Here is a 14,281-nt window from a genome sequence, read left to right on the forward strand (position 1 = left end):
CCGCGGCCGCCCTTCTCAGCGGAACAAAATGTTTCCCTGTGTAAATGGGCACATAGTCATTGCAAAAAAATTCTTGGCTAGTTAGAGATGTGTAATGAGAGATAATTTATGGGAAAAATCGATATACTGCTAGCAAGTGAAAACAGCTGCGCAAAATTACATCCGTGTGGGAGTACTTCTCGAGTATTAACAACACCGCATTCAGGGCAAGTTATATGTATTACGCCTCAACAAGTTGGAGACGAGTTGAGAATCATAAATCGGCAAAAAATTATAGAAAATAAAATATAATGCCTAACTCATGAACAAAGAAATATTTGAACAGTTATTATAAGTTTTCGCCAAAGCCCAGCGTCATTTGCTGCAACAAGTTAAAGCAAGTTCTATCTTCAACAGCAGCAACAACAACTTATAATATTTTGTTACTGCTATTCGAGAATTTCGACAAAAATAAGGAAACTAAATATATCGTCAAGTGTATAGAAATGAAAAGATTATTTGCAAATAAAACATTATAACAACTGCTCATTTTAGTAATACAACACCATTTTCTTGCAATATATCAATGTGAATAGCAAATTGTAGAAATTTTTTTGGCATAGCTCCAGCGTGACATAAATTATTGTGCATTTGTGTCGCTGTTCAGTGCAATGCTCTCATTTCTAATATAACATTCTTCTTCAAGCTACAGTGGCTCACAGCTTATTTCGTGTGCCCGTTTATCAAAATAAAAAAGTTTAATATTTTTGTATAAACTTTATTTAGAAAAAAACTTAAGCGTACATTCAAAGATAAATTATTTCTTGTTACAAGCATACATAAATAAACTTAAATTATTTCTTCTTAAGTAATATATTTACAGCAAAATCAAAATTATAAGTAAATCCACGTCACACCTTATTTCGTGTGTTTAACCAAACTAGAAAAAACATGATTTTTTTTTTTAAATCTATTAAGTTTTTACTAATCTAATATTTTGTGAGGTAGCCTTTTTGTTTTAATAAAACTTTTAACCGGGATTGCATGGAGCTAACAAGTTTTTCAGTGTATTCAGGAGATATTTTCTCCCACTCCACTTGCAATGCTGTTTTTAGATCTTGTTTGCTGCTTATGTTATGTTTTCTAATTTTTTGATCCAGAATATTCCATAAATTCTCAATTACATTGAGATCAGGTGATTGTGCTGGCGTTTTTACCACATGAGGGCAATTCCATATAAGCCACCGTTGCACTAATTCCGACTTATGCTTCGGATCATTGTCTTGATAGAACCTGAACCTGTCCCGAATGCCTAATTTTTCAGCACTTTGTTGTAAATTATTTTTTAATAAATTCAAATAAACTGTTTTATCCATAATTTCGTCGATAAAAACCAAGTTTCCGACACCAGCTGTTGACATGCAGCCCTAAACCATTACATCGCCCCCACCGTGTTTTACTGTACCACGCAGATTCTTCGGGTCCATCTCCGCGTTGGGCTTACGCCAAACGAAAGACTTTCCATCGGAGCCAAAGAGGTTGAATTTGCTTTCGTCGGCGAAAATAACGTCATTCCAAAATGTTTGGTCTTTATTAACATGGTTTTCGGCAAACTCCACCCTTAATCTTCTGTTACGCTCATTAACAAACGGTTTGTTTCGAGCTGTACGACCATGGAAATCAGCTTTGCGCAGAATTCTTCTTATTGTTTCAGGATTACATGACTTACCAAGTACTTTTTCAACCTTTTTTGTTAAAGCTGGCGCACTAATTCGTGGGTCTTTTTTAATTTTTCTTAATATCCACCTTTCATCAGCTTCTGTAAAAATTTTGTTTGGAGCTTGGCGGCCTTTGTCAACCACTCTTTTTTCACGAGAAAAGCGTTGAATAATGTACTGTACTGTGGAAGTACTTAAATTTACAATTTCAGCAATTTTTTTCTGCGACTTTCCATTTTTGTAATGCGTAATCACTAATTCGCGCCTTTCAATCGACGTACGACGACCCATCACGGTATTTTTAAATTAAGCTGGACAACCGACTACTTTCAATGTGTAAACTAAATAAGGATATAATCTAATATACTATGCAAAACAAATTTCCTATAATTGCTAACCGGTTTACTGGCGCCGATAACGGTAAAAGTGAACACACGAAATAAGCTGTGACGTCAATTTACCTAGTATTCCTTTTTTTGTTGTAAATATTCTACTAAAGCAGAAAAGATTTGAATGCATTTATACATGTTTGTAATTAGAAATAATTTATCTTTGATTGTGCATTTAAATTTTGTTTAAAGTAATATAAATCAAATAAAAATAATTTTACAATTCTTTAGTTTAACATACAGCCACACGAAATAAGCTGTGAGCCACTGTAAATTCATTAGAAGAATCCAAGATAACACAAAACAAAATAATGTCGCGCAAACCGGCATAACCTCAAATGTAGGTAGGTAGGTAGGTAGGTAGGGTGGTTGTCGTAAGACACACTTAGACCTTCGGCAGGTCCATTGTGATACCACTGGAGCTTATCCTTACTCTACGTGTTCCCTTTCAAACCATCCGGTTGCTTTAATAAACGAGCAGAGCTTCGTTAGTTTTAGATGGGCTATATCCGCTACATCGGTTAGAAATGCTGTATAGAGTGTGCGCAGCCTTCTCCTAGCTAGGCTTTCACACTCACATAAAAGGTGTCTGACTGTTTCCTCTTCTTCTGAATTTAGACAGCTTCTACAGAAATCGAAGTAAGGTAGTCCTAACCTTCTAGCGTGGCTGCCTATTAAACAGTGACCACTTAATACACCTATCATTTTTCTTATAGATTCCCTGTTGAATCTTAGCAAGATCTTCGATCGACCGCTGTTCCAGTTCGGCCATGTCTGTCTGCTTAGTTCGCATGTTGTGAGGTTTTGCCAGATTGTATTTACCTTTTTGATGGTTTCCCTGTCTATAAGTAATTTACAAGTGGCTATAGGCAGGGGTATCAGCGCCTTATCCGGTTCGAGATCGAGCGTTGTACCGGCTCTTGCAAGTTCATCCGCCTTACAATTTCCTGGAATGTCCCTGTGGCCTGGTACCCAGATAAGGTGCACCTTGTAGCACTTAGATACGTCATCTAGTAGTTTAAAACATTCTAGAACTGTTTTTGACGAGTGCGTTTTTGATTCCAGCGCTTTTATTGCTGCTTGACTGTCCGAGTAAATGAAGACTTCATTTGTGGATAATACTCTCGTTTTTATTTCTTTATGCCCCTCTTTTATGGCAGTGACTTCCGCCTGAAATACACTGCAATGATCAGGTAAGCGAAATTATTGGCATACTCCGAGTTTGTCGGAGTAGACCCCTCCACCTACTTTGTTATCCAGTTTTGAGCCATCTGTGTAGATGTTTAAGTCATTTATCTTAACAATGAGCCCGTTATCAAATTCCTCTTTGGAAGGAAATACTGTGGCGAACCTCAAATGTAAGTCATGTGGTAAAAAAGGGTAGACACGTATGCCTAAAGTTTAATGAATACTTATCAAATGAGAAATTTGTATCTGTTCGGATCACTTTATTTAAGTAACTGATAAAAGTTCAAAAGAAGAAAAATTGCATTTCAATGGAATCAAACCATGTGTATGGAAGGAAGGAAAGATGTTCGCTCGTTATTGGCAGGAAATAATCGTTCGGCATGCGCCGCTAAGTGACACCGTCCAAAGAAATTGCTTGCCCTCGAAAAAATATGAACCAGTTCTTTCATTGCTTACCAATGAATACCAAACCGTCACTTTGAGATAGGGAAGTGGCTGTTTATGTTTCAATAGTAGTTTAAGTCATTTAAGTGGTCAATAATATCAATATTTTTTTGACAATAGTTTTTGGAAGTCCAAGAGCAGCCGCTCTCTTGCGTACAGATGGACATGGATTATTGTGGAAGCTTGTAGCCTCGAATGCAATATTTTCAGTTTTTCTCGAAGTCTGGCTGGGCCCTGCTGTGGGCTGTTTGCCACCGAACTTGTTATCCGGAACCTTCGTATCCACGAATCAAATCTTCATTTCGGGCATCACGTAAACGTCGTCGAGTATTGTTTAGTTTTCAAGAGCACGTCGTTGTTCATCCGACCAGTGCAGTTTCGTGACTAAATAATCCGCACGAATAACGAAGATAACGCGGTCCCCTCCCTGCTCATACGCCTAGCGGTTAAGGAGGAACCTTAAATTTAAAACATAAATATTCACATTAACTCGCCCATTGATGACTATAATGTAACATGTCTTTGATATAAAGTGACTGGTTCATCGATATGTGGCCTACATCGCCATTGCGCTGGATCTTTCCCTTCTCGATGCATTCAAACTTTGTTGAAATCATTGATTTGATTTGTTTCAAATCGCTCGTCTTCTAACACACCATAAGTAAATCGTTTACGTAGAGGATTATCAAACAAATTCTATATTTTATATCCTGCACTATGTGAATCCAATTTCAAGTAGCGCTGCATTCAGCTTAGAATTCCACTGTATTTATTGCACTACCCCCATTTCTGCCGAAATTACTTTTAGGAAGCACTTCAAGTATTACGAAAATATTTTTACGTGAGAAAATTTTTACAGAAAATTTGCGCCACGCTGCTGCGTATGTTTGGAACCAATAATGCCAGAAACCGGTGAAGAAGGAACTGTACGTGTCGTAGCGTTAGATCGCAGTTTTCACTTCGAATGTTATAAATGTGAAGTATGGTTTCATATCCACACTTGAAGAGGAAGTTTTACTAAGAACACCCTTATCGTATTTCTTTCAGGAGTCGTCAGAAGCCGAGGTTCGTGGATGCTATCCTCTGGACGGACATATACTCTGTACAAGTTGTAATGCAAAACGTGTGCAAATGCTAACAAGCCGCATGGCAACAGAGTTATAAACAAATTTATTACTGTGACAGTATGAATAGTATGTACAATTTCTTCACTCGTATGTAAAATTAAAGTAAATAAAAGTTCGTTTCGTTTCCAGACTTTTTCAAACGACATACCGTATTTATTTATTTAAAAGTATTCGGTTGATATGCTCTTTTTCACTCTGCTGCCTCCTGAACGAACGCTGTAGGCACCTAGAAAATCACCTCCATAATCCTAACTTCCTTTTCCCTCTCAGCGCTTCAGCGCTTGAAGATCGTCGACTACACTTAGAGCCAATTCAGCCGTTAAAAGAGATGCATTAATATTTACACTACAGTGAAACCGAAACACGTTTAACAAGAGCAACGTCTCACCAGTTACCATCTACATAATTTACTTTCCATTGCATTTCCGATCAGAACATTGTAGTCAAAGTGTTCTACAGGGTGCACCATGTTTTATGTCGGTATGTAAACGCTGAATAACTTTGTCATTTACCACCCGATCGACTTCAACATACATGTTTTCGATACCTCAATTCAGTACAATTTCAACCATTAATCGCTTTACACCGAAACAACGCGAAATGGACGCTATAAAACCCGAAATGCTTGACAAGGTGATGACAAACGCAGAAAAGAGATCGCAGCTTGTGATTGCTAATAAAGGTGGCCACTTGATTGATATTGTATCAAAAAAATAGTTTTACTTAATTGTAAATAACCAAACCAAATAAAAATACCTCACTTATACAAATCAGTTGTTTTCGTTTTCAAAGTTTTTCAATGTTTTTATGCCGACATAAAAGATGGCGCACCCTGTACAACCATAAATACCAAGAGTGGAATCGAGACTCCATTGACCTCACCCAGAAATTCCCACAATATCCTACAGCATTCCTCCAAAATTCCAAATTCTTAATGTATTTAAAGTAGAAGTAAGAGGTAAAATGTATTTGGTACTAAGGTTCTTTATTTTTTAATATTATTATGTATATTATATTTTATATTATCGAAAATGAAAATATGTAAAATTTGTAGCAAATTCTAGCTGTGGAATGAAAATTCTGGCTTCTTGCAGTTTACCTGCACATACACCTGTGTTCACTATAATAGCAGCGCGACATATCGCAACGATTTGGCTATTTATTTAATTTTTTTTCTACAAAAATAAAGTTTATGTTATAACAAAAAATATGTAACTCAATGTTGCAAACTTTGTAGAAAACTTTATAAAGTTAAACAAGTGTTAAAGTGTTAAAAATTATTTCACTGTCTGTCTATCGGTGCTTTCATGTGCGCCGCGATGTCATTGTATACCGTATTTATGGGTTTCAGTATGTCGTTTTCTTGTTCGAATTGTATGTAAACAGCGCTTTTAGCAATCTCATCTATAATTTCGTTTCCTGCAATGCCCTTGAGTCCGGGTTCCCAATAGATGTATAATCGTCTGTCTCCTGCTAATGTCTCTATGGCTTCCCTGGTCCTGAGAACGGTTTTAGATGAAATTTCATATTTTTGCTGCTTGACTGTCATCGTATATATTTATTTTTGAGTTGCTCGATGTCATTGCTAGTTCTATATTTCCAGCCTTTCGTACCGCGTGGACTTCTGCTTGAAAAATACTGCAATGGTCAGGAAGCTTAATTGACCGCCTGATGTCCAGCTCTGCACAATAAGTCCCTGCACCTCCTCCGTCCAACAATTTCGAGCAATCAGTAAATATATTAAGCATATTGAGGCTAGGTTTCATACCTCTTTTCCAGCCCTCTTGTTGTTCGGAATCTCTTCACCCAATTGTATTTCGGAGTCATAGAGACCGTTTCAGTACGATAACTCATACCTATTAAGCTATGTCAGTATATTTTACAAGTAAATTCACCCGTTGCGTTAAGTCTTGCGGCGGATCTATGTAGCGGCTAGACCTTCTGCCGGAATGTCGATGGTAGGTTGAGTATTTTTTCGAATGCTGCCGTAGGAGAAGTTTTAATTGCTTCGGCAGTGCAGAGTGCACCAAGGCATTGAGTACTCTCGATATGTGTTTTGTGTGTAATTTTTCTCAATGCTGTACACCACACTAGACCACTATAAATATTGGCTTAACTACAGCTGAGTAGCACCAATACATTATTGAAGGAGAAAGCGGCTTCTGGCCTTTTTCTTCCTCTCCAATATATTGTACATCCATGAGGGTCATCATCTTTGTCCAACTCATCTAACGGTAGACCCAGAAAGTGTTCTCTGTCTCCCTATCTGCTGTCGCCATCAAGGCTAATTCATGGCATTATTTTGACATCTCGATCGCTATTGTTGCAGTCGGATCTCTACACTGACCTCCTTGGTCTGTATGCAACTCAATAGCTACTCCAAACCAAGTCACCCAATTCTGCACAAAAGCCTTAGCACTTGGCCACTTACTGAAGTAGTCCATAACAACGACCTCATATTAGTGGCCAGAATGGCTTGTTTAAAACGGGCTCGCAACAGGGGCCACTTTCTATAATGATTAACCTGCGTTGTATTACTCTAATCTCTTACGACTTCTCTCGCTTGAACCTTTCGCAGCCATACACTCTGCGTAATTTCGAATCCATTCGGTTACTGATTCTTTGTAACTTACCCAGTAAAACCGCTGCTTAGCCGCGTTGTTCCCTCTTACGACTTCGAGCGTAATTTTGCAGCCTTTCGATCCATCGAGCAATTTGTCCTTCCAGGCACTTGAACTGGAGTAACTATATCAATGCTACGTGGCCACTTTTTAACTTAATTTAGCTTAACTTAACGTTGACCGTACAAATATTTGTGAAAATGTTTTACACATTCACTCACATCTAACAGACTCTGCTATAGTATGCGATCACTTTTTCTTACGTATTCTGTGACAGTACTCCGCCTATTCTGTAGGCGCATCTGTATCGGCAATACAAAGATTGTGGAGGCTCCGAGCAACTTTTACGAATCTTGGAACAAAACATCGGCAATACGTGCACGGTCTAGAAAACTTCGCACTTCGTGCACATTTCTTAGTCATGCCAATCTTTTACTGCTTTTATTTTCTCCTCGTCCGTCTTGTCGCTTTATGTCCCTCGATTGTCACCTTATTTCCAAGATATGTGAGTTATGTCTTGAACACACTTTTTCGGATTCAATCGTAGTCCCGCAGAAGCGATGGGCTGAAGGATGGTCGTTAAAATTTTTACCAATGATGATGATGTCATCCAGAAAGATCAAAAACGTTTTCCATTCTACTCTCCTTAGCACATGCTCCATGAGGCGTTCAAAAGTTCCTTGAGAGTAACTTAATCCAAAAGGCATCACGAAAACTACCACTCACACAATCCATATCCAATGCTGAAGGCAGTCTTCTTACAATCGCAATCGTCAATTTCTACCTGCCAGTAAGCACTTTTTAAATCAAGCGTGGAAAAGCATTTCGCACCGAGAAAAGAGTAACGTGGTAACGGGTATCTGCCCTTTTTTGTGACTTCATTCAGCTTTCTATAATCCATACAAATGCGGATGCTTCCATCTGTTTTCTTAACGAGCACAACTGCTGCAAGAGCTTAACTGCAATAACTCCAGTTAACTGCATATCCGAAATTATCTGATTTGCTTTTGGCGCTTTGCTAGTGTAAGTCGACGTGGAACTTGGCGAATTTGCTTTGCATCTCCTGTATCTATTCGATGTTTTACGATGGCAGATTTTTTAAAATCGACGTTGAATAGGTAGCAGTATTTCTCCAGCAATCTTTTAGGTTTTGTCCTCTCTTATTTTCTGCTTCCTGGAATTCTTCTCTTTCCTGTCGGAGTATATCGCAGCTTACTATGGCTTCTACAGCCCGGCATTTACCATTAACAGCTCCGTCAGCGCAAATAACTCGTCACTTGAATATATGTGTGATCTTGACTGGAACCTTCTAGTATTTTTCTGTCTTTACTATTGTTCTTGGCACGATTATGTTCGCCTTCTCCTTAGCAGCTTCTATGGCCCACACTTCACTTGACCCACAGCCTCCTTTCACATTACCCCATTTGACTGATTCTGATTTTGTCGGATTCCGTTAACGGTGACTTAGGGTTACATTTTTGGACTGTGCATTTGGCTCTTATCCGGTACTCAGAGGTATCTCTATATTCTGACACGACAAAACCCTTTTACTCAAATCCAAGGTCAATCTGTGCAGCAGCATGAAATCTACGCCAATTAAAAATTCGTCCGTAATTTCAGCTAGTAAAAATGTGTTAACTACTGACAAAGCTCCAGTAGCGAGTGTCCAGAGTAAGCACCTGAGATCGACGATTTACAGTTTCCCTTATCGTCAAGTTGTTGCTTTTCCCACCAATATGAGAGACAGAAACTGCGTGGCATTTAGTTGTGGGATAGTTCTCACCGATGTTTAACGCCTGCTGTGTATTGGGAGTGCCATTATCAGTTTCAGCGCCTCGCTTTCTTCAACCAGAGTTCGTCTTCGCCTGGCTGCATAGTAAACTGAAATTGCGGGTCATATGTCCGGTCTTACCGCAGTTGTAACACTTCATATCCCAGCTCCTTTGTATGTATTGAGGAAAGGACTCCCTTAGTACTTTCCTCGTGGTTTCCTTCATGGAGGTAGGCTCTTCAAACCGACTGGCTTTGTGCACTGGCAAACGATACCTTCTCAGCGAAAGTCCCCTTCGGTGTCGAGTATGCTGCCCGTTTCGTGCCCTAATCTCGTATACCTCTTATGAATGCCTGACACGGCTGTTTCTTTCGGAACCCAAAACTCGTAGCTGTGCTCTAGCAAAGGCAGGACACGCACAGAGAAATTGCTGAGTGCTATCTGCGTCCTCCAAGCATGCCAGGCACACTGGGTCCTCAATGATCCCAATGGTGGTCATATGCTGATCCCATGGGTTGTGTCCTGTAATGATACCGACCATCAACCGAACGTCTTTCCTTCTAAGTTTTAGTAGAAAGTTTGAAAGTTTTCTGTTCGGGCTTGTCACAAAACACTTTGCAGTTCTGCAGCGTTCTAGACCGGACCATCGTTCTTTATGTAGATTGCCTACATAATCACTGATCCAATTCATGATTCCTGCCTAACTGATTCCGATTATTGGCTCTGGCCCTTGTGGGGGAACCACTGATCCACGATTGTCCAATTCGTCGGCAATTTCGTTTCCTTCAACGCCGGAGTGTTCCGGAACCCGTATACGTACAAGCCTGTTTTGTCTTGCGACAGAATTAAGCTTCTTCTTACATTCTTGAACAATCTTTGAGGTTTGCTTCGCGTTCTCCAGGGCCTTAAGCCTGCTGTCACTGAAAACTCCAATCTGTTTCCCGCTCCATCTTCTCTCGATTATCCATTCGGCCACTTTCAGGATGGCAAAAACTTCTGTTTGTAAAACAGTTGCCATTTCCCCCATAGAATAGTGATTTCATTCTTGGACCCATCGGTAAAGAAAATGTCCGTCAAACCTTCCTGCATGCATTCTGGATTGCTCCATTGCGTGAACAAATTTCCTTCCAAATGAAACTGTGGGTATCAGGTAGTCCTTAGTTGCCAGCAGTTGATACTGCTTAGATAGCAACTTAACGTGATGTAACGTTAGTGATGATTGGTCTGTGTGCTAAGTGCTGTGTATATCCATAGGACCACAGTAGGTTTCAGACCCCAGGTTTTACCAAAGGCTCTACGGCATTGCTGAAAAATCCTCAATGCGCGATTCGCCTTCAGTGAAGCGTGTGTCTCGCAAGTCAGCTTCTTATCCAAGATTATATATATATAATTGGCCCGTACACCCTTTTTGGGTGTTTGGCCGAGCTCCTCCTCCTATTTTGTTTGTTTGTGGTGTGCGTCTTGATGTTGTTCCTCAAATGGAGGGACCTACAGTTTCAAGCCGACTCCGAACGGCAGATATTTTTATGAGGAGCTTTTTCATGGCAAAAATACACTCGGAGCTTTGCCATTGCCTGTCGAGGGGCGACCGCTATTAGAAATATTGTTTTTCTTAATTTTGGTGTTTCACCGAGATTCGAACCAACATTCCCTCTGTGAATTCCGAATGATAATCAACCATCCGGCTACGGCGGCCGCCTTTAACTTCATCTGAAAGACCAAGTGTTGGCAAAAGTTTTGCAATTCAAAAAAACTTTATTTAATTAGGGTTTACAAAAATGAATTAAAAAATTTGGTAGCTCTCGCTGCCCTGCTGTCTGTTCGCGTACTGCCCTTTTTCCTACACGCCTTTCGATTTCCTTTGTTTCTCCCGTTTTCTTCTTTTTTCATCGACCAATCACCGATCGACACGTATTCAATGTTGCTTTTGAGCCACAGTGGGATCTATCCTGACCGTGCTGCCAGACTGTTCGTAACACTCCCCCCTGGTATATCCTGCCGATTAGCATGTACCGAGCTTTTCAGATCTAGAACGGCTATTTTAGCATCAGGTCTTTCATAGATTCCACAGATTGTCTGGAGAGTAGCGCTTCGAACCCTTCCGTCGGCACTCGTTCGCGCGCCAATTACCTTACCCTTGGGCCAAGAGTTCCTTGGGTTGTTTGGATCAACTATGTATGCAATATCTCCGACTTTTATTGCTTTTACGTCTTCGAACCATTTAGTTCTCCTAGTGCTAATGGGCAAATATTCGGTGACCCAACGTCGCCAGAATGCGTCCGCAAGGTTTTGTGATGTTCGCCAGTTACGACGCATTAGGACGCCCTCAGTAACTGGTTCTGCAATCGGCTTAACACCATTGGAGCTGCCTAATAGGAAGTGGTTGGGTGTTAGTGCCTCTTCTTCTTCGTGGTCAATAGGAATATAAGTCAACGGTCGCGAGTTAACTGTCATCTCCACCTCCATTAAAGCAGCACGAAGAATCTCGTCATTTGGACAGTTAGATGTCAATATCTGTTGTAGGACGTCCTTGACTGAGCGAACTAGCCGCTCCCATGCTCCGCCCATGTGTGGAGACGCGGGTGGTATGAAATGCCAGTTGGTTGCGGCCGAAGTGAAGGTTATCGTCAATCGATTTTGGTCTACGAGCGTAAACGCAGATTTCAGTTCCCTCTCAGCGCCTTTGAAATTTGTACCGTTGTCACTCCATATCTCCAATGGGCTCCCTCTACGCGCCATAAAATTACGTACGGCCAAAATGCAGGAGTCTGTAGAAAGCGAATATGCCACTTCGAGATGCACCGCTCTGGTTGTCAGACAGGTGAATAATACCCCATATCTCTTTTCGGTGCTCCTTTTAACCGTGACCAGAAGTGGGCCAAAGTAGTCAACCCCTACATAGGAAAATGGACGACAAAATTGTGCGATGCGGGCTGTAGGTAAGCAAGCCATTCTAGGTGGACGTGGTTGAGTGCTTCTGTTTTTGCATACCTGACAGCTGCGTCGAATTCGATTAACTGCGATGCGAAGTTTTAAAATCCAAAAGTGTTGCCGAATTTCATTGACGACTGTCTCCGAGTTCACATGATGATATTTAACATGAAGGTGATTTATAATTAAGTGCGTAATGTGATGATTGCTCGGCAGCAAAACTTGGTCTGTGCGCCCTATTATTTTAACTCGGCCATCTATTCGCAAAACACCATTGTCATCCAGATAGGGTGATAATTTGAATATTTTGCTAGATTTGTCAGCGGCCTTCCCAACCGATACAGATATTATTGAATCATTGAAAACGTCTTGCTGGGCTTTCCTCCAAAGAAAGTTTTCTGCCTTACGAAAATCGTCGGTAGTGGCAACGCTACGTAAGACTTGATTATCTCGCACTACGCTTAACCAAATACGAGCGCAGTACAAGGTCGTGGCGGTTGCTCGGAGGAGACGGTCCCATGTAGAAAATCTCTCAGGTTTGGGCACCATAAGAAGTTGTTCTGAAATTCTACAATGAGCTCCAATAAACTGAGGACGGAGTTCTTCTGTTGAAATACTTTGCGGTCCGTTAGACACGGGCCATTCGTCACACGGAAGATATAAAAAAGATGGTCCACTAAACCATCGGCTATCGTTAGAAAAATCTGGATCACTATTCCATTTGGTGGATTCGTCAGCAACGTTTGCTGCAGTCGGCACCCAGCGCCACTCACTGACGTCGGTAAGTTCTAGAATTTCACTAACTCGGAAAGCCACAAACTGTTTGTAGCGGCGATGATCAGCATACAGCCAGGCTAATACCGTTCGTGAAACTGACCAGTATACGGAGCTATCAAGGTGGATAGAATGCGACTCGATGATATGCTTAGCAAGGCGAGCTCCCAACAGTGCTGCCTTTAGTTCCAGGCGAGGTATGGACAATAATTTAGGCGGAGCCACTCCGGTTTTACTGGCGATCATCATACAGTCGATTGAATTACCATGTGAGTATCGTAGGTAGCACACAGCTGCATAGCTACTTGCGCTTGCATCTACAAAGGTATGTAGCTCTATTTTAGGTGTATCGTCAAATTTGATTCGCGCATAAGAACGTGGAATCCTTGGGTTTTCTATTTTTGGAATAAGCTTAATCCACCGCAGCCATTTCGCAAATTGGTCATCTGGAATTGGGTCGTCCCAGTCGCATCCAGCTCGCCATATTTCCTTCAAGATAACTTTGGCGTATACAACGTAGAAACCTATCAGCCCAACTGGGTCGTATATGGTCATAACCAAGCTCAAAACTTCGCGCTTTGTAGGTCGCCGCTGAGAAAGTAAAAGATCAGAATTCTTATATTTGGATGATACACGAAAGGCGAAGTGTTCACTAGAGGTAACCCACCACATGCCTAGTACCTTCTCAGTTGGCTGCTCGTTCTCAAAATCAAGGCATAGTGCATCAGTGGAGCTGCCATTTAGGGCGATTAGCACACGACTTGAATTCGATAAAAAATTTCTTATGTGAAAACCTCCCATCGCATGTACGTCACGCACATCTCTCGCTAACTTAATAGCTTCTTCTTCAGTATCCACGCTAACTAACATATCGTCGACGTAGTGGTTTTCTATTATGCACTGCGAAGCACCAGGGAACTCTTCACGATATTCGGCTGCATTTTTGTTCTTGACATATTGAGCGCAGCTGAGCGAACATGTGGCCCCAAAGGTCATAACCGTCATCACGAATGTAGTTGGCTCGTTGGCATTCTGTTCATACCAAAGAAAACGCATTGGTAGGCTATTGGGTAGCTGCATTTTAGGATGCTTCCACAATAAGATGGTTCGATATCGATTGCCAACTCGCACTCAGCCTCGTGGAGTTCAGCCTGTGTGGAGCAGTCGCAAATGTGAAAGACAGGGTGCGCCGCATCATGGTTTGTACTTGATGCTTGTCCTTTCAATGTCCATCCGAGTTTGGACTTCTCTGCTATTGGCTCATTTTCACGGCCATATAAAGATTTGATTGGAGAACCAAGCGCAGCGTTGTTTAAACCAATCAATAGTTGTGGTACCG

At 41.0% G+C, this 14,281-nt stretch overlaps 2 protein-coding genes across 5 annotated transcripts; one reads left to right on the plus strand and one right to left on the minus strand.

The window, feature by feature from the left end:
* The first annotated feature begins 431 nt into the window (after positions 1–431).
* Positions 432–5,511, plus strand: LOC128869479 (thyroid receptor-interacting protein 6-like). Of its 4 annotated transcripts, XR_008455312.1 has the most exons (5): positions 2,339–3,279; positions 4,578–4,698; positions 4,766–4,911; positions 4,975–5,325; positions 5,403–5,511. XR_008455312.1 is itself a non-coding variant. In XM_054112031.1 (3 exons), exons 1-3 carry the CDS (start codon positions 3,227–3,229, stop codon positions 4,880–4,882), a joined length of 291 nt encoding a protein of 96 aa, XP_053968006.1. In that variant the 5' UTR covers positions 3,128–3,226; the 3' UTR covers positions 4,883–4,968. The 4 variants fall into 4 exon arrangements, 1 of the variants encoding a protein (XP_053968006.1); XR_008455311.1 differs by lacking the exon at positions 2,339–3,279 and adding an exon at positions 432–533 and having other exon boundaries at positions 4,975–5,511; XR_008455310.1 differs by having other exon boundaries at positions 3,126–3,279; positions 4,975–5,511.
* A 5,670-nt stretch (positions 5,512–11,181) lies between these two features.
* On the minus strand, positions 11,182–13,947 carry LOC128870084 (uncharacterized). Its single transcript, XM_054112683.1, has one exon. The coding sequence runs from the start codon at positions 13,945–13,947 to the stop codon at positions 11,182–11,184; it is 2,766 nt and encodes a 921-aa protein (XP_053968658.1).
* Positions 13,948–14,281: the final 334 nt, after the last annotated feature.

This window comes from Anastrepha ludens, chromosome X (assembly GCF_028408465.1).
Source record: "Anastrepha ludens isolate Willacy chromosome X, idAnaLude1.1, whole genome shotgun sequence".
NCBI lineage: Eukaryota > Metazoa > Arthropoda > Insecta > Diptera > Tephritidae > Anastrepha > Anastrepha ludens.